Genomic DNA, 21,130 nt, shown 5'->3' on the forward strand with positions numbered 1-21,130 from the left:
CTATAAAATATATCTTGGGGTGCCTGAGTGGCTCAGTCGGTTTAGCATCCAACTTTTGATGTCAGCTCAGGTCATGATCTCATGGTTGTGAGATTGAGCCCCACGTTGGGCTCCACACTGGACATGGGGCCTGCCTAAGATTCTTTCTCTCCCTCTCCCTCTCCCTCTGCCTCTCCCTTGCTTAAGCGCTCTCTCCCTCCCTCCCTGTCTCTTTCTTTCTCAATAAATAAATTAATTAATTAATTAAATATATCTTAAATTCATCCACTTTTCTCCATCCTCACTGCCACCAGACTAACCATAATGTCTCATCTGGACTCTTGCAATAGCTTCTTCTTAATTAGTCTTTTTTTTTTTTTTTACTACTATCCCGTCACCTCACAGCCTGACTTATTCTATATATAGTAGTCAAGAATGATCTTTTAAAAACATAAATCAATAGTTTAATCTCACAGGGCTTCCCACTGTCTCTGAGATAAAGTCCACATTCCTCTCCATGGCCTGTAAGACCTGCGTATTCTGGTCCCTGCCTACATATCCAGACTTCTCTTTAAACCACTTTTCCCTGGGCTCGCTCATCACACGGGTCTGCATTAAGTTATTTGAATGTACAAACTCTTCACATTTGGGGTCCTTTACACATGCTCCTTAAACTACCTAGTACTCTTACCCATTTTCACCTGGCTGACTTGTTATCCTTTAGATCTCTGCCTGTATGTTGCCTTCACAGATTGCCCTTGTTTTGACTACCCAAACTGATTTCCATCACTATTTCTTTTTTTAATTGAAATATATTTGACACATACACTGCATACATTTAAGGTATACGACATGTTAATGTGATACCTTTATATATCATGATTGCCATTGTAACAATAATTAGCACCTCTATCAGGTCACATAATTAGCAATTCATCTTAGTCCTCCACTATTTCTTTATCATGTACCATGTTTTTTCTTCATAGCCTTTAACAGAACATTTTGTCATCTTATTTGTTTACATGTTATGGTCTGCATTTCTCCAGTATATTGTTAGCAACATGAGGACAGAGGTCTTATTTGTCTCCTTCTCTACTGAGTATCCAGAGCCTAACACAATTCTTAGCAAATGTTAATATTTAAGAAATGTTTTTGTAATGAATGAGTAACTGAAGGTATCACAGGCTCTTAATAAATTGATTGTACTTCAGTGTATTTTGGTCACTTTCCCATTTGTCTTTAAAAGGTAAATTTATTCATGTTAATTACTGAGATCACCTAATCCTCAGGACATTTATGTGACAGATTTAATTCTCAGATCGTTTTTTGTGCTTTTGCCAGTTTTCATGTGTTGTAACTGTTAGTTACAACTTCCATTGATAATTTCTTTCAGGGAGAACCAGGTAGTATAATTATGTCATCGCTGCCAGGACCAAAGGGTAATCCAGGATATCCAGGTCCTCCTGGAATACAAGTAAGCATCCAGTGATTTTCTTCTTTACTGATTAAATACAATCACAGCATCAGTTTTTCCTCTTCAGCCTTTAGTACCCTCTGTTTTAGTTACAGAAATCATCATCTGAAGTTTGATAGACGTCGCATATACCTCATACCTGAAAATGAAAGCAATCTAGAGAGTTTTATAAAGGACTGTTTTGTTATTTTATCTTTCTATCCGGTTTCCATGGAAATTTTTGTTTTTGGGTTTGACAGCGGAAATAGGCTTCTGTATTCTTATTCTTGTGCTGTGAGGATCAGTAAGTAGTAGGGGTAGTCCTGATAATTGTAAATGGCCTGATTGAAAATACAAATCATAGGTCTCCCATTTACGATATTAGAAGACATCATTTGTAACACTATTAGTTATGCATAACACATGAACATGTTTTGAAGCCTGAAGGAATAAAATTTATGCATAGTGAACATCAAGCATAATTTTAAGAAAATAAGTTATTTTAGCCTATAGATAACACACATAGAAATAGCAATATTTTTCAAGTATTTATAGATCAGGTAGTCAATTTCTTGAGGTTTGTATTTCACAAGGATTGATCCCTTTGCCAAAATAATCAGTATTTTCTAATATTTGACTACTAAGATGTAATGTCAGGCACTTTTTTCAGTAACTGCCATCTCATTCCATGCTTGACATCACCCATCCATGTGCTCTTAAGAACTCTCAGTGTTGCCCTTTATCTCTTATAAATGTTTGTTATGTAATATTTGAAAATGCAGCAGAATACATTCAAAATATATGTATGTTATGAAGCATAACTACCAAATGAACACCTATGATCCCAAAATAGCATTTGTGAGCTAGAACATTTCAAATAATTGTGAATCAGCCTGTGGTTCCCTTGGGACTCACATCTTTCTGCATTCTACTAAGACATAAGTACCATTTTGAGTTTTCTATTACTTCTTAAAGATAGTTTTATTTTATATATGTATATCTCTAAGCAAGAGTGTTTAATTTTGCTTGAAAATAATATAACATTTATGTAGTTTTCTCCAACTTTTTCTATTTGATATGTTAAGCTACATCCATATTACTGTCTGTGGCTATAGTTCATTCAGTTTTACTTCCCTATAACATTCCATTGTATGAATATACTACAGTTTGTTTCTCCAGCCTGCTATTATTGAATATTTGGTTGTTTTGGGATTTTTTTAAATTACAGAATAATCCAGGATTTACACCTAGATGTAGAATTGCTGGAGTTCACTGAAGTCAAATTTTCAGCTTTTCAAGATGCCAAATTGTGTTCCACAATAGTTACATCATTCCTTTATCTGTTGTTCCAGTTATTCTCACTTCCTTCCTTGTATTCAATCTTATTTATTTTTAATTTAATTTAATTTAATTTTTTGCATCTCTTAAAAATCTTTAATTTTTTAAATTTATTATTAAAATTTTTATTAACATACAGTGTTATATTAGTTCCAGGTGTACAATATAATGATTCAACTGTACATTACTCAGTGCTTATCACAATCAATAAGTGTTCTTTTAATCCCCTTCACTTATTTCACCCATCACCCCATGTACCTCCCCTCTGGCACCACCAGTTCTCTTTATTTAAGACTCTGCCTTTTTGTTTATCTCTTTTCTTTGTTTTGTTCCTTAAATTCTACATATGACTGAAATCCTATGGTATTTGTCTTTCTCTGATTGACTTATTTACTTAGCATTATACCCTGTAGATCTATCTGTGTTGTTGCAAATGGCAAGATTTCATTCCTTTTATGACTGAGGAATATTCCTCCGTGTGTGTGTGTGTGTGTGTGTGTGTACCACATCTTCTTTATCCATTCATCTATAGATGGACATGGGTTATTTCCATATCTTGGCTATTATAAATAATGCTGCAGTAAACATGGGGGTGCATATACCTTTACAAATTAGTGTTTTCATTTTCTTTGGGTAAATACATAGTTATTTTTTCCTTTAAAATAGAGAAGCTACCTTGAAACTGGTAGCCCTTCCTTTCCCATTTCTAGCATAAAAGCCCCACTAAATGCCCATCTTTATAACTTTATTTTGTAAAACTTCCTTACAGTGTATTTGTCCTACATTTGTTATCTACCACTGTAAAACAGAATTTTTCTAAAAGCTGCATCCATTCTGTTTAGTTGAATTTCTTTGTAGTTAATCCTTTTATTCTTATACATTTTAAAATTCTGCTTATAATACTGCAGAATTATAGAATTGTATAAGCAATTTGTGGCAGTTATTTAAGTATAAATCTCATTTAGTGTAGTTCTTTGTGTGATATAATGAGGGTTTTTTTTTCATCCTTTTCTTCACTTCCTTTATAACAGGGCCCAGCTGGTCCCACTGGTTTACCAGGGCCAATTGGTCCCCCAGGACCACCAGGTTTGATGGTAAGTTTGCTTCTGGAATTTCATTTCCCCTACTTTAAAAAACTTCTTATAGGAATACTAATATTGTTTCTGTTACTTGAAAGTAGAATGCATTGTCAATGCTTATAATATATATATATATTATTTACAGGATATTTTACAATGTTATGGTGAACAATATATGTGCTAAGTAATAGTTCCATTTTCTAGATGGAGAAAAATGAGGTACACAAAAGAAAAAATTTATTTTATTTTTTTAATATATGAAATTTATTGTCAAATTGGTTTCCATACAACACCCAGTGCTCATCCCAAAAGGTGCCCTCCTCAATACCCATCACCCACCCTCCCCTCCCTCCCACCCCCCATCAACCCTCAGTTTGTTCTCAGTTTTTAACAGTCTCTTATGCTTTGGCTCTCTCCCACTCTAACCTCTTTTATTTTTCCTTCCCCTCCCCCATGGGTTTCTGTTAAGTTTCTCAGGATCCACATAAGAGTGAAAACATATGGTATCTGTCTTTCTCTGTATGGCTTATTTCACTTAGCATCACACTCTCCAGTTCCATCCACGTTGCTACAAAAGGCCATATTTCATTTTTTCTCATTAAAAGCAAAGATTTAAAATAAAATATCTTGTTGGTTACCTCTTGATGTGTCAGTGCTGAAGCTGATTCTGGCCATTTCATTAAGTCTTCTCAGGCAATTCTCTAGTCACTTGATGAAACATGTTTCTTCCATCTGCAGTTTTCAGTTTAAGAGGAACAAAAAACAGGTATTCCCCCCCCAAAAAATATTGGCTCTTGTTTCTAAGGGGCCTGGGACTAAACAGGATTGGTGAGGACAGTGGATCACTTCGCAGTGGGATAAGGATTTGTGCACCTCAGGAAAGAAGCAACAACTTGTAAAGACCTTGAGTATGCAACCAGTTCTCTTACTTTACTACCTCAATGGTCACTCATATTTTTTCCTGTAATTAAATTCTGAGTATTTTTGCCCCTGCAATACTTAGATTTCATTCGAGTCAGGCTTTGGACTTAGAGCTTTACTATTGCCCTCTTAAAAGGGCAAGAAAATTGTACTTCAGTCAAAGTAATTTCTCATGTGCCACTCTCTCATGTCCCATATATTTAAGTGACAGTTTTCATTATCCCTTTATAGATTGTACAATTTTGCTTGTGACAATTGGTCCTCTATTCTTGACTGAAGGAAATAGCATTTGGTAAATACTAAGAGAATCTACCAGAAAAGATTGTGATTTCTGCTTTCCTGGAAATATATTGGGGAGAATTAGAAAACCCTTTTGTTTAGTTTATTTTAGTTGTAGACACCCTGCAATGCATGAGACCCTGGACTATGGCACTTTTTCCTGACTCCATTGTTACAACATCAGTAAACCCTACGAGTGTTATTACACCTTGAGTTTCCCCAACTCTTGTGGCTATATAACTGATGCACTCTGCATTCCTGAATGTTCCTTCAGTTAACCCTGATTCAACAGGTGAAGCAAAGTCTTAGAAATGCCACCAGGGTCCAATATGTAAATAAATGGATCCATTGAGATCAAGAGGTGATATACTTGAGCAAACAAATGCCTATCTAACTTTTCAAGCCTTGAAACATTCTCAGATATACAAAGTCAGGTCACATAAAAATGAGACAGAACTAAAAACGGGAAACACATGCTTTTTAGAACTAGAGAGTTAATTGCCTTGTAACACCTACATTTACCTATAATTCTGATATGAGAAATTTGATATGTTTGTTGAGATTAACTTTTGTATTCATTTTTGGCACTGGTGTTGCCCCTCTGCCTCTACTCATCCTTGCATTTCTTCCTCTGCCTACTTGTATGCTGGTACAAGAAGTCTCCACATTCATCTAGATTGGTAAAATCAATTTAAATGTGAGAATAAAACAGGAAGATACTATTTTGAAGGGCATTTTCAGTCCTCAATTTTTATGAAAACAAATAATTTTTTGAAGCCAAATAATTTTTTTAATTTTTTTTAACATTTATTTATTTTTGAGACAGAGAGAGAGCATGAACGGGGGAGGGTCAGAGAGAGAGGGAGACAAAGAATCTGAAACAGGCTCCAGGCTCTGAGCTGTCAGCACAGATCCCGACGTGGGGCTCAAACTCACAGACAGCGAGATCATGATCTGAGCCGAAGTCGGACGCTTAACCGACTGAGACACCCAGGAGCCCCTGAAGCCAAATAATTTTTAATAAATGTATATCCTGTTTCTCTTTTTCTGTGTCTACTATTCTTAGGGCCCTCCTGGTCCACCAGGACTTCCAGGACCAAAGGTAATTTTCTTTTTCTTTACATTTTTTATTTGGTATGAATTCTTTTTGTTATTGTCAGTGAGATTTTAAACTAAAATGTCTCTCTTCAGGGGAATATGGGCTTAAATTTCCAAGGACCCAAGGGTGAAAAGGTGAGTAAAGGAAAAAGTTGATTATTCAGCCCTCAGTTTTCTCCTTTCCTCATCATTTGAACTTGTCTTTTTTCTTCTTGCCACTGACTTAGCTTATGTTTTGTATTATTGTCTGTGTAAATTATGAAATATTACTTTCTTATTAAATCTTGCAAACAGGGTGAGCAAGGCCTTCAGGGCCCCCCTGGGCCACCTGGACAGATCAGTGAACAGAAAAGACCAATTGATGTAGAGTTTCAGAAAGGAGATCAGGTGAGTATGTAGACAGGAAGCCAATGAACATTTTGCTATAAAAGTGGCTTTCCATTAAAATGCATTATAAGCTGGAATATAGTTATATATGTGAAGGTATTTTAAAAATAACAAGAATTTGAGATAATTAAAATTTTTAAAGAGTTTCATTGAGATATAACTTACATACCACACAATTCACCTATTTAAAGTGTACCGTTCCATTTTTTTTTAAATTTTTTTTTCAACGTTTATTTATTTTTGGGACAGAGAGAGACAGAGCACGAACGGGGGAGGGGCAGAGAGAGAGGGAGACACAGAATCGGAAACAGGCTCCAGGCTCTGAGCCATCAGCCCAGAGCCCGACGCGGGGCTCGAACTCACGGACTGCAAGAACGTGACCTGGCTGAAGTCGGACGCTTAACCGACTGCGCCACCCAGGCGCCCCATACCGTTCCATTTTTTTGTATATTCACAGGGTAGTGAAACCGTCACTACAATATAATCCTAGAACATTCTCCTCAACCACCCCCTACAAGACCCCATACCTATTTATTGTCACTCTTCATTTCCCCCCAAACTCTCAGCCCTAGGCAACCACTAATCTGCTTTTTGGCTCTGTAGATTTACCTATTCTGATCACTTCACATACATGGAATCATACAATACATGATCTTCTGTGTCTGGCTTCTACTTAGTTTGTTTGAGGGTTCATTCTTATTGTAGCATATATCAGTACTTCATTTCTTTTTGTGGCTGAATAATATTCCCTTGTGTGAATATTCCACATTTTGTTTATGCATCATCAGTTGATGGACATTTGGATCATTTGCATTTTTGGCTATTGTGGGTAATGCATTTGTGTATGAAATTAGGTCATGGTAAAGTAGATCATCATTGTCTTAGATGACAAATAGTGTTACTGTATAAACCCTTGTTGTGTTTAGAAATAATTATCTGATACCTTGTATCTACTAGAGTGGATGGGATCATACAAATCACTTATAGTATAGTGGCCCACCCTTGAAACAAGTGTGTATATTTTTGTTTCACTTAAATGCTAATAAAGAACAGATTGACTGAAACTCTGCCATCAGTATGGATCGGGTCATTTAATTCTCTGCCAAAATGGATGTGTGTTATATAGCTCCTATATTGACTGGTTATGGGTATTCTTGCTTTTTATAAAATGTACCATTAATAATTTCATTTTAAGTGTTGTCTTTTTATTTACCTAAAAACTTGGCTTGTGCACACATCAAAAATTAACTGAGGTAAGCAAAGATGGCTCTGGTTCTTTTGCCTAGCAAATTTCAACTTTGAATTAGAAACATCCTATTGTCTTTGGTTATACTACATGAGTCCATTGTTCAGCTTGTTAAAAGTGTTTTTAGCTAGCTCTAGTATTAACGTTATTTTCCTTTCCCCTATTACTGCATAGGGACTTCCTGGTGACCGAGGGCCTCCTGGACCTCCAGGGATACGTGGTCCTCCGGTAAGTAGCCTAAAATTCTTTAGAGTCATTTAATGTAAATTGGTATTGATACATAGCACTCCACGAACCTGTGTAAAACTACTTTTCGGTGTACAGGGTCCTCCAGGTGGTGTGAAAGGTGAGAAAGGTGAGCAAGGAGAGCCTGGCAAAAGAGTAAGTGTTACAACTATTAATACTCTTTACAAAAGATTTTAAATGTGTGTTTGTGCGTAATTTTATTCTTTCCTCGTAAATCCTACTTTCTTTGTCTCAAAATGTCACAACTGACATAGTCATTTATTTATCATAATATTGAAGTCTGAAGAGTCTACTTAATATATAGTCCAAGGCAGAAAGAAAACTTATTATATTCTTTAATCTCATACTTCCTAAATAACAAATTTATATTATTGCATTTCTTTGACTCTTATAGGGTAAACCAGGCAAAGATGGAGAGAATGGGCAGCCAGGAATTCCAGTGAGTAGATAAAGGTCCATCTTCCCACCTGACCCCCTAAAATGGCAACATTTGTATGTGGTGGTAGAGAAGCAGGATGGCAAACAAGCTTGAGTTTGGAAATAGCAGGAATTAATATTATACTTTCTCTTTTGAATATGAATTTATTTCATATTTTAAATCTGATTTATTGAGCTGTAACTTGTATACAGTAAAATGAACCATTTCCAGTGTATAGTTCTGTGTGTTTTGACAAACACATATAATTGTATAACCAGCTTTATAATAAAAAAAACAGTTACATCACCCTCAAAAGTTCCCCCAATGTTCTTTTGTAGTCTTCTCCCATCCTTACCACCAAAAGCCCCTGGCAGCAATTGATCTGTTCTCCATCCCTGTGATATTCCCTATTCCAGAATTTCATTTAAATGCAGTCATACTGTATATAACTTTTTGAATCAGGTTTCTTTGACATAGCATTATACATGGTACTGTATATCGATAGTTCATTCCCTTTATTGCTGAGTAGTATTTCAATGTAGGGATGTATCAAGGTTTGGTTGTTCATTTACTCACTGGAGGATATTTTGGTTGTTTCTGGTATGGGCCATTATGAATGAAGCTGCTTAAAACATTCACATACGATGTTTTGTGTGAACAGAAGTTTTTTCAATAAAAGTTTTTACAGATCATTCTAATTACTATAAATTAAAGAGGAAAATAAAAGTTTCCAAGTCCAGGAACATTATTTCAAGCGACCTCAGTATCAAGAGTATCTACAGTAATGTTAAAAGAGGTTTCAAGGACAAAATTTGATAAAATTTTGGAGACCATTCTGAAAGAAAGGGATACTTCTTAACAAGACTGGAAGTTGGAAGTAATAAAATCAGATAAATCAGTGTCCAGATGATTCTGCTAAACAGGCAGTCCTCAATTTATAAACTCTAGATTCACAAATTAACATAAAATGGCTTAATGGGAGGTAAATTTGGGGTCTTAGTTCCTAGCTTTTGGGAACAGTTGTGGTCTTTGTTTCATGTTTTAGGCAGCCATGATGATTAGTAATTACCTCTGATTGATTTTCACAGATATCTTCAGGGAAAAGATGTTCTCTGTTTTCCCTGGGAGAACTCAAATCAGGTCAAATAAAGACAATCACCAGACAGGTCAAATCACTACAGTTCTTTGTCAGTGGGTCTTTGAAAGTGCTCCAACCAGTTCTGTCCCTTCCATTTGCTGCTAGGGTGCTGGTATTCACCTTGATTATGAGCTGTTGGTTTTCAAGGTTGTGTGGAGCTGAAGAAGGGTGATGGGAATAGAGCAGGTTCAAATACCAGAAAGCTCTGTGCTCTTACCAAGATTCAATCATTTTGTTTTCCCCAACAAACCTTCCTGGATTGCTGCAAGCCTTTGGCTAATTTCTAGACTTCTAAAAAAGTTGACTCTGACCATTTTTGCCAGTGTTCTTTGTTGCTTTTATGGAGGAGAGCATGTTTGGACATTCTTACTCCACCATTTTTGCTGATGTCATTCTGTCCTCTATGTTTTAAAGGGTTTACCTGGTGATCCTGGTTCCCCTGGTGAACCAGGAAGGGATGGAGAAAAGGTAAGAAGTTTAATACTTTGAAGTGACTGGTTTTATTCTACTTAACATAATCCTGTTCTCTGCCAAGGTGAAGTTCATTCATTTATTTATTTGTTTGTTTGTTTGTTTGTTTGTTTTTAATTTGTTTTATAATTTACATCCAAGTTAGTTAGCATATAGTGCTCTAATGATTTCAGGAGTAGATTCCAGTGATTCATCCCCTATGTATAACACCTACTGCTCATCCCAGCAGGTGTCCTCCTTAATGCCCCTTACCCATTTAGCCCATATCCCCACCCACAACCCCTCCAGCAACCCTCAGTTTGTTCTCTGTATTTAAGAGTCTCTTATGTTTTGTCCGCCTCGTTTTTTTGTCACCTTCCCTTATGTTCATCTGTTTTGTATCTTAAATTCCTCATGTTTGTTAAAGTCATATGATACTTGTCTTTCTCTGAATGGCTAATTTCACTTAGCATAATACCCTCTAGCTCCATCCATATTGTTGCAAATGGCAACATTTCATTCTTTTTGATTGCCAAGTAATACTCCATTGTGTGTGTGTGTGTGTGTGTGTGTGTGTGTGTGTGTGTGTATATATATATATATATATGCCAAGGTTGAGTTTTAAATGAAAAAGTTATAAATAACTAGCTTTTGTATTCAAAACATACCTTCTTTATTCATCTTTTGGTATAGCTCCTTTTTCTTTTGTACCATTTCCTCTAAATTTTTGGTCATTGTCACAAATCACAATTCATGTGGTGGAAATACATAAAGAATTGTTCAACTTTAGCATTTACATTGTGAAAAGTTGGTGCCTTTATTTTGAGCATGTATCAGCAAAACTTTTGTTCTCCAGAAAGTGGATTCAGCACTATTTTAGTGAGGTCCTCATACTAAAAAGGCTTGTAGCTGTGAATTTAGAATGTCTACACTAAACATTTCCATTCTCTGTGCAATTATTGTCTGAAAGTCTGTGGATAATTCTTTGTCATTTTTTTCCCATTTGGCTATACAGCCTGACTGAAGTCATTTATTTAGTTATTTATTTTAAAAGTGACTTTGGAAAAAAAAGTGACCTTGAAAGAATATATGAAGCACACATTTCCCTTGTTTATAGCAGATCACAAAATATCCAGTTTTCCAGTCTCTCTGGTCTCTAATTGCTTTATATGAAAACTAGTACTGAAAAGCTTTGTTCTGCAGGCAAGGAGGAAAAAGTGTTACAAACTTGAATGTACCCGGAGGGTGCATATTTTAATGTTGGTTTATCTCTAAACTAGATCCAACTTGAAGCTTGGACTGAGAACCACAGCTAGAATAAAGGAAGATAATAAATACTCAGAGAACAAGAGTTTTTTTTTTTTCAAGTAGTAAATAAAGTGATAGGACAAAGTAACTCTTTAAACTAAAAGGAACTTTTAGATAGATGAAAAGTTCCTATGAACAAGTCTAGAACAAGAAGAGAGGTGTGAGAGAGACATCTATCCTTGGGTTTTGGCCAGTAAAATAACAGTTATATACTGTGTTTTTCATGCTGTAGTAGCTACTGGTTAAGAGTAACAGTTTTGCTTCTGAATTTGTCTTTAATTAGTTTCTAAGAGCAAACTCACAAAAGCAGTTATAATTTATTAGCTGTTCCTGATGATAGCTAAATCCATCAGCTCTAAAATATCTGTGACTAATGGAAATGACATCTAGTTTATGCCTTCAACAAGTTTTATGAAAAGAAACAAGGCTAGATGTAAGAAAATATAATGCTTTTAACTGATTCTAGTGGTACCAATTTCTTTATTCAGTATCTTCTTTCTAAAGTATTTATAGTTGCTAGAAAATAGCAATCTTAAAATCAAAGAATGTTACATCTAGAAAAACCTTAGAAGGCTGGTCTGTATATGTGACAGTTAATTGATTTGGTCAAAATTGTATAGCTAGTAAATCTGAGACAACATCACAGGTCTGACTAGGCTTATTTCAGTATTGTCTCATTACCTCAAGTAGTACTTCTCTTAGAGATATTTTATTATGGATTCCTGGGTCTTCATGAAACCTAGATATCTGTTACATTTTTAAGGAAATCAGTGTTTTCATATGACTTTTACTAACCTACTTTACACTTGTATTGAACAGGGCCAAAAAGGTGACATTGGCCCAACTGGGCCTCCTGGACTTGTAAGTTTCTTTTCAGTCTTCATTTATCAAACTTATTAATGCATTTTCATTTTTGTGCCTTAATGTACTCTGTACCTTTTCCTCATAGAACAAAATTCTATTATCAACAAAAGTCATTATCAACTTTTATTGGCTTAAATGTCTACATATAAAAACTTCAGTGATGTTGACCTCAAAGTCTTTGTATTGCTCTGCCTGTATATTACTTCTCCATGGTAAAGATCCAAAATTATGGCATTGGGTTGTTTTGCCTCATGATTGCCAAAGTATTTATCAAACCAGCAGGTGGTGCAAGTATGGCTTACAAAGTTTCAATAAAAGAAATTTGGGGAATGAGGGATCGGCCCTTTCCCTTACAGAGCCCTGGAAAGATGGATTTGGTCTTAATAGGTTTTCTCAATTATACAATTGCCTGATTCATACCTCTTTCTTCCCTGAGTATGTGCCTTCTAGGGGCTCTTAATCAAATGTAGGTAACTGCTCTATGAAAATACACATAGGGGGTTTATGGATTTTCTGTAATGTTTGCATTCACCATGAAATTTAAGTCAAATACGTTTCCAATCTTATTAAGAATAAAATATCACTGATGCAATTTAACATATTGGCTTTCATTTGTGTTGAAATTTGGTAAGACTCTTGCTTTTATATTGCATTAAATCTGCAAAGGTGCAAGTGCCATAAAGCCTGTATGTTCAGGACATTTGAGTAATATTAATTTAATTATTTCTGTCCAGAGTTAGTCTCAGATATTGATAGTTAGTACTTCACAGATCTAACAAGGATATACATAAAGAAGATCGTAGACAATTTTTTAAAAGTTTACTTATTTTGAGAGAAAGAGGGAGGGAGTAGAGAGTGAGTGTGAGTGGAGGAGCGGCAGAGAGAGGGAGGGAGAGAGAGAGAATCCCAAGCAGGCTCCATGCTGTCAGAACAGAGCCTGATGCAGTGCTCAATCCCATGAACCGCAAGATCCTGACCTGAGCCAAAATCAAGAGTCAGATGCTTAACTAACTGAGCCATTCAGACGCCCTGATCTTAGACAATTTTTATTAATTTTCATTGTAAAATCAGAACTTTTGTTCTCTAAGAAATAATTTCTTTATGAAATGAGATAATAAAATTTTGATAAAAACCAGAAGAAATGGAAATTTGGGGACTGCAGTCTTATCCAGCAGCTCACTTTCCTTTTTGAACTACTATCTCCATTCCAAGTCCCACAACTTTCAGACTCCTTTTGTCTGAATATTTCTTCTATCCAATAGAGCCAGGATGAAATACCATACCTTGCCAGTGGGTGTTGATTTGTACCTCAGTCCAATCTTAAAACTAAAGCTTATTTATCATTACAGCTCTATGAGATTAATAATTTCTTTAGATTATTTAATATGAAATTGTTTCAACACTGGGATTCTACAAAGAACAAGAGAAAAGGAATAATCAGTTAGTTGATTCAAATCAATAAAGCCCTCCCAAAAGAGAGGAGTTTGTTTTGTTTTGTTTTGTTTTACAGGAAGAAAAAAATGTGGGTTGATAAAGGGAAAGATTGGGAGATGACATTACAGATGTTTGAAATGGCATATTCAGGGCGCCTGGGTAAACTCAGTTGGTTAAGTGTCCGACTTCAGCCCAGGTCATGATCTCACAGTTTGTGAGTACGAGCCCCGCTTCAGATCCTGTGTCTCCCTCTCTCTCTTTCCTCCCCAACTTGCACTCTCTCTCTCTCTCTCTCTCTCTGTCTCTCACTCTCTCTCTCGAAGATAAATAAACATTAAAAAATGAGGAGTCCAAGCACCCTTTGTTGAATGGTAGCATCACTGAAATAAATATACGTGGTGCTACTTTAAAAAGACAATATTAGGGTGGCTAGGTAGCTCAGTCAGTTAAGCATCTGACTTCAGCTTAGGTCATGATCTCACTGGTTGTGAGTTCAAGCCCCACTACAGGCTCTGTGTAGACAGCTCAGAGCCTGGAGCCTGCTTCAGATTCTGTGTCTCCCTCTCTCTCTGCAACTCCCATGGTCACCCTCTGTTGCTCGCTCACTTGCTCTCAAAATTAAACATTAAAAAAAAAAAAAAGAAATGGTATATTCAGAGGTAAAGACAAGAATGTGCAAGATGCATGAAGTGGGTATAATGAGATAGTCCTCACTGTCCTAAAACTTTACTGCTAAAAATAACAGGAGATGTGATAAAGGAGAGAGGTACTGAAAGTGAGAAGAGACTTGACAGAGTCCAGGATGAAAAGTGGCATCAGACATAGTAAGAAGTAGTGAATTTTGAGGACTTACACTGGATATCTAACATAGAAAAACTGGTTTTTGAGAAAGTATCTGTTAGCAGTAGATTTGGATTTAAGGGGAGAATTTCAGAGGTACTTCTGTTCGTCCAAGTGTGAGATGGGGATAGTAGCTGTGGCAATAGGAAAGAAGGGGACAAATCGGAGAGACATTTTCAGTAAATAATTATCAAGCTTAGGTAATTGGAATGAAATGAATGTGATTAGAGACATAAAAAATAATTCTAGCTCTGTAATCTTGGGCTGGGGTTCAGGAGGGTGGCAATATTATTACTGGTATTAAACAGTTTCTAATAAGTTGAAGGAAAGGAGTGATGAGGAATGTGACTCATAATCTGTGTAGTAGTCTTAATAGTTTTGCATCCAACAGCTCTGTGAAAATGATGGCATTGTAATCATATATAGCTGCTAGGTTATTTTTAGGAGAACAAGTCTCTTCCTCTTTGAGTTCCTTTATTTTTTTCTTTCATAATAAAGGTAATCCCTAGGCCTGGGACTGGTGTAACTGTGGGAGAAAAAGGAAGCATTGGGTTACCTGGCTTGCCTGGAGAAAAAGGAGAGCGAGGATTTCCTGGAATACAGGGTCCACCCGGCCTCCCTGGACCTCCAGGTAAAAGAGACTGTACTTAATGCTCTTGTGTTTACAGCATCCTTACTAATCCCCATGTCCAGTATTATCATACTAGTTCCAAGGTGAGCATGGCAGTAAAAGACATGAGTACTTTGTAATTGACAGAAACTTCTCAACTCTTACTATAACCTGTCTCACCAAATTTCTCACTTGTACTTAAAAAAGAAAAAGCCAAGTCAGATGGATAGTTCCCTTTTACCCTAAAAATACAATTTCCACTTTTTATTATTAATAAATTACACCCAATGATTCTGTGATCCAAAAATTAATCATTGCATTTTTTTGTGCTGCTATGGAAAGGAATGCTATTCTAATAATGCCTAGTTTTATAAGATTTCCTGCATAAAAATAGTAAACTATCCACTTAGAAGGCCAGAAATATCTGCTTAGAAATCCCCATGGTGATTTGGTGTGAAATAAAATTTGGGGGCTCAATAGTAACTGTTATATCATTCCCTTGTTGAAGATAAACAACATAGTACAGCATTTCTAAATTGGCCAGCCTGAGCACCACCCTTGCTTAGCATGTTTATTTGGATGTTCTCTGAAATGAAGTGATAGTATGGATTTATGTAAAATTTGAGGAAGCATCTGGTATAGTATCTGACACACATGTATGTTTAATAAATTATTATTCCCCACCCTTCAAAAATTTGGCTAATGAAATATTAACATGATCAGATGAGTGAAAATCCATGATCCTCCCAAGGAGAAAGAATAAATGTGGGTCTCATTTAATTCTAAGTATATACTTTGGATTTCCAATTTCAAGATAGTGGACTAAACACATACTGTGTCTAGAAAATTCAGATAAGGAATTCTCCCAGGATGCAGCAAAAACGTTATAGAATTAGATCATATGAAAGAAAAATTAAGAGACATAGGTATAAATTTAGAAGTTCTAGAATTTACATGGAGTTCAAAGGGGAGAGAATGGGACAAGGGGTAATATTTGAAAAATTAATGACTGAGAACTTCTACTTATTTGAAAGAAAACATGAGTCCCTTTGAAACAGCTTATGAATTACCAAGCAAGAGTGAAATAAGAATAATACAAAAGTACATAATGACACATTGTTCAGACATTTTAGAATTTAAGGATAAAAAGAAACCTTTAACAACTATATGAGGGAAAAGCAGATCACCAACAAAGCACTAAGAGTCAGAGGAAGATAATGGAGTCAAAGGAAGATAATTTTCAATGTTATAAAGAAAATAACTATGAGTTTGGAATTCTGTATTACATCAAACTATCATCCTAGTGTGAACATGTGATACTTAGAAAATTTACCACGTCCAGAACTTGTCTAAAATGGATATTGGAGGGTTTAGTCTAAGAAGGAAGAAATTAATTCAGGATGAAGTTGGGGGTGGGGATGGGTAGGATGCAAGAACCAGTGGTTAGGAAAGATACTGGTAAAATATATGAGGTCTAAGTAAGTATTGATCAAAAAAATAATAGAGGTATTTTAAGTAACAAAATGGAACGATAACTATATACATTATTAACATAGGATGTAAGGGTGCAGAGAGAGTAGGGGGAAATCAATCATAAAGGTTTTTTGTCTTATTAGAGAAAGAGAATACTAATATTATTAACTCTGTAAGTTTTTAGAAAAATATAAGTTTAAATACATAGGCTAAAATTTTAGTAACCACTAGAGAAAATGTAAATAAAATGCATGGCTTACACATCCTTTGAGGAAAGAAAATAACCAAAAAACTTGATCTACATAATACAAGTTAGAATTGGAACAAAACAGACATGAACTGTGGTAAATAGAAAATAAAATATAAGATGACAAGAAGTTAAAAATAAATCAGTAACTCCAATAAATGTGAAAGGACTAAGCACTGATTAAAAGACAAAAACTAAAATAAAATTGAAATAAAAATATATACTGTGCATAATAAGCCTATATAAATTAAAAGGACATAAAAAATTTTAAATACAGCAGTTGAAAGATATTAGGCAAGTGATATCAAAAAGAAAGGTGGTTTAACAATTCTAATATAGTATGAAATAGAATTCAATTCAAGAAATACATTAAAAAGACATTTCATATGGACAGATAGACAAATTAAACCACAATGATGTAAAAGTCATGAAACTTTATGCATCTAAAAATACAGCTTTGAATATATAAAGTGAAAACTGAAAAACTACAAGTGATAAATTGGTAAATACCTAACATATCAAGGAGGTGTAAAATAAATCAGGGTATAAATGATTTGAGCAAGACAATTAAACTGTGTATGTGGGAAAGAGAAAAGCTGTGTGCAGCAGAGAATATACATTATTTTCAAACTTACATGAAACATTTATAGAAATTTATTCAATCAGAAAAAAATCTTTTAAAATTATATACAAACCATGCTCCGTGACCACAGTGAAATGAAGTTAGAAATTAACAACAGAAAGCACCAAATTTCTTTACATTTGTATATTAAAATGCACATTTGTAAATAACTCGAGAGGTAAAGAGGAAACAGAAATGGAAATGACAATCTACTGAATGCTAAACTAACTTATATCAAAACTTATTAAACATAGCCAAAATGGTATCCTTAATTTATCACAAAATTAAAGATACTAAAAATAAATGAGCTACTTTGAAAAAATTATAAGAAATAACATAAACATAAAAAAATTAGGAAAAACTTGATAAAGGTAAAAACAAGAATAAGCTGTGATCAAGAGAAAAGCAAGTGAAGGCACGAATAAAATCAGTAAAGAAAAGATTATTACCATAAATACAATTAATTTTTTTAAATTATAAGAAAACTGTAAAACTATATCAATATATTGGAAATTCTAAATGAAATACGCATTCCTCAGGAAACAAAAAACATAAATTGCTAAAGTTTTCCTGAGAAAGTAAAAAAAAAAAAAAAACTAAGTATATTAATTACCATGGAAGATTTGGAAATGTTAAAATTTCCACAAAAAGGCACTGGTTTTATGAGTGGTTATACAGCTTTGTGAATGAATTCTACTAAGTTGTTGGGTGGGAAATTCTGATATTTTACAAGCTTTTTCAGAACATATTTTTTAAAAAAGACCTTTAATTTAAAAGCATTGATGCCAAGCGACCAGGGAGATAACACTAGTAATAAATATAATTCAGTTTCATTTATGAACATAGAAGCAACAATAATAAATAATATTAGCAGATCAATTCAGAAGTATATTAAGATTGCAAGGATGGCTCAACATTTCTATTATTGACTACACTGACAGATTAAAAGAGAATAGGCAATATTTGCAAAGAAAGCAGTCAATAAAATTCAGTACCCATTCATTTTTAAAGGGTAAAGAAGTTATTAAAGAAGTTTAAAAGGGAACTTGATGAAGCTATCTGCTTCATACAGGAAGCACAGGACTGTACAGGAAATGTCATATTTTTGTGGTGAAACATCAGGAACATTCTCACTCAAGTCAAAAATAAGATACACATACTCAGAGTCGCCTATACTGTTTATCCTTACACTGGAGTACCCAGCCAATTCACTACAAGTCTGGTGTGAAGATGGAACAAAACCCACAATTTTAGTTATTTACAAACCCTATTATAATCTACCCAAAAGCCTAAAAGAATCAAATGTCAAATTACCAGAATTTAGAATGTTTGCAAGGTGGGAAGATATGCTAGTTGCATACTTAAATAATTTGTCTTCCTCTTCACCAATGAAAAGTTGAAAATGTAAGAGGAAAAAAATCCAGTTGACAATAGTAATAGCAATAAAATTCACAGTACTAATCAAATTAACCCATGAATAAACTCAACAGAAGATGTGTATGCCTTTTTTTCAGAATTCTGTAAAATATTAGTAAATCATATAAAATTAATAAATAAATGGAGAGCTATACTTAATTTCTTAATATAAGAACTCAATATTATAAACAGGTGATTCTCCAAAATTTAGTCTTTAAATTCAAATTAATCTCATTCAAACTTCCACTGTTTTTTAAAAAATGAAACTGACAAGTTGATTCTAAACTGCATTTAGAAGATAAATTTATAAGTCTAATAAAGATTTTTTTTTAATGTTTATTTTTCAGAGAGAGACAGAGGCTCGAGTAGGGGAGGAGCAGAGAGAGAGTTAATTCATTTAAACAGTTAAACACTGGGGTACCTGGGTGGCTCAGCCGGTTAAGCCTCTGACTTCAGTTCAGGTCATGATTTCATGGTCCGTGAGACCCGAGTCAGGCTCCCTCTCTCTGTCGTAAGTCTGACACTTACCCGACAGAGCCACCCAAGTGTTCTAGGATGGTGTTTAAAAAGGACAAAGATGGGCATATTTTTCTTACCCGTTTTGAAAAAAGTTTTCAAATTATTTATAATTATGACAATTACTTTCATTATTGTAAAAATATGTTTGTGGTGCAGGAATAGACATTGCAACAGAAGAATGTCCAGAAATAAAGCCATGTATACATGAGAACTCTGAGATGCCTCTTTTTCTCTTGCTAATGGTTTTCTAGTATTTCTTAGAGTAAAAGATCATAGCATCAAAGAGTGGGTAGAGGGTTATTAGTACATTTCCAAAAGTAGTAAAGCTACACTAAATTATTCTTTCTTACTTTCAAACTGGTACTTACATTATTTAAAACTTTTCATGTGGGGCGCCTGGGTGGCTCAGTCGGTTAAGCATCTGACTCTTTGTTTCGGCTCAGGTCGTGATCTCATGGCTTGTGGGTTCTACCCCAACATTGGGCTCTACACTGACAGTGCAGAGCCTGCTTGGGATTCTGTCTCCCTCCCTCTCTGCCTCTCTCTCTCTCTCAAAAATAAGTAAATAAACATTAAAAAAATCTTTTCATGCTTTCTTCAGATATTGATTCTCATCGAAAAAACAACATAACTGCATTATACATTAAAGGAAGATCTTATCATTACTTATGTCTCATTGAGAACTGAAGTAATATCTCCAAAATAAGATCATTTTATCACTTTAATTGTTTTTTATCTTAGGGACTGCAGTTATGGGTCCTCCTGGCCCCCCTGGCTTTCCTGGAGAAAGGGGCCAGAAAGGTGATGAAGGTCCACCTGGACTTTCTATTCCTGGATCTCCTGGACTTGATGGACAGCCTGGGGCTCCTGGACTTCCAGGGCCTCCTGGCCCTCCTGGTCCTCAAATCCCTCCTAGTAAGATATACTTTTCTCCTAAATTCTTTTGTTTTTGTTTTGTTTTCATTTGTAAGTGAATCCAGCTGAAGGTTGGCATTATGCTACTGCTGCCTCTACTTTTGATTTTTGGTGATTCTTTGATGTTTAAATTTTCTCTTCAAATCATTACCAGTATTATATCTTCCTTTTGCTTATAGGTCCTTGCATTACCGCGGAGAAGTAACTGAAAATATTTTTTTTTAGCCTATCAGGCTTTCTTTTTGTTTAGCCTTCTGAATATTTCACAACAAGTAGCTTGTTATCCTTTATCTTATCTCAGGTGATGATATATGTGAAGCAGGCCCTCCAGGCCCTCCAGGATCTCCAGGTGATAGAGGACTCCAAGGAGAACAAGGAATGAAAGGTTTGATCCCAATAGTCATTTCTTCATTCTTTCAGATCATCAGCAAAATCCTCTGTATCCTCCACTCTACCTCAGCTACTCATTCCCAGGGTCTTACCCCAAGACCATCTCATTACCAATAGTGCACACCTCTGTAATCTTGATCTCATGAGTCCCATTTCCTGACCACTATCTCCTGGCTAGCTCACTACCTATAATAACCTGACTCCAATATCACTTCAGCCTCACTGATACCTCCCAACTTTGACTATCCCTCAACCTTTTCATGTCCTTTCTTCCCTCTTCACCTAGGTAAAATTACATGATCCATCATTGTAAACAATCCCATGCATAAACCTTGGCCTCCATTGCCCTCCTCTCACTTCATTGTACTAACTTGGAACAAAAACCTAGTTTTGGTAATTCCAAATTACCACATCTTCCGAGCCTACACCTTCTCTTCTCTCTTCAAATTTTTAACACTTC

At 35.2% G+C, this 21,130-nt stretch overlaps 1 protein-coding gene across 7 annotated transcripts in view; it reads left to right on the forward strand.

Moving 5' to 3' along the window:
• COL4A5 (collagen type IV alpha 5 chain) overlaps positions 1-21,130 on the forward strand; it is a 237,559-nt gene that overhangs the window by 129,123 nt on the left and 87,306 nt on the right. For all 7 annotated transcript variants that reach the window (XM_023249437.2, XM_023249436.2, XM_023249434.2 and 4 more), the window contains 13 exons: positions 1,373-1,453; positions 3,802-3,864; positions 6,116-6,151; positions 6,241-6,282; positions 6,442-6,534; positions 7,955-8,008; positions 8,105-8,161; positions 8,421-8,465; positions 9,997-10,050; positions 12,160-12,201; positions 14,977-15,109; positions 20,107-20,280; positions 20,582-20,665. In XM_023249437.2, the coding sequence (XP_023105205.2) occupies positions 1,373-1,453; positions 3,802-3,864; positions 6,116-6,151; positions 6,241-6,282; positions 6,442-6,534; positions 7,955-8,008; positions 8,105-8,161; positions 8,421-8,465; positions 9,997-10,050; positions 12,160-12,201; positions 14,977-15,109; positions 20,107-20,280; positions 20,582-20,665 (958 nt within the window). The remainder of the gene's footprint in view (positions 1-1,372; positions 1,454-3,801; positions 3,865-6,115; positions 6,152-6,240; positions 6,283-6,441; positions 6,535-7,954; positions 8,009-8,104; positions 8,162-8,420; positions 8,466-9,996; positions 10,051-12,159; positions 12,202-14,976; positions 15,110-20,106; positions 20,281-20,581; positions 20,666-21,130) is intronic.

The sequence above is a fragment of the Felis catus genome, chromosome X (assembly GCF_018350175.1).
Source record: "Felis catus isolate Fca126 chromosome X, F.catus_Fca126_mat1.0, whole genome shotgun sequence".
In the NCBI taxonomy this organism is placed as follows: Eukaryota; Metazoa; Chordata; class Mammalia; order Carnivora; family Felidae; genus Felis; species Felis catus.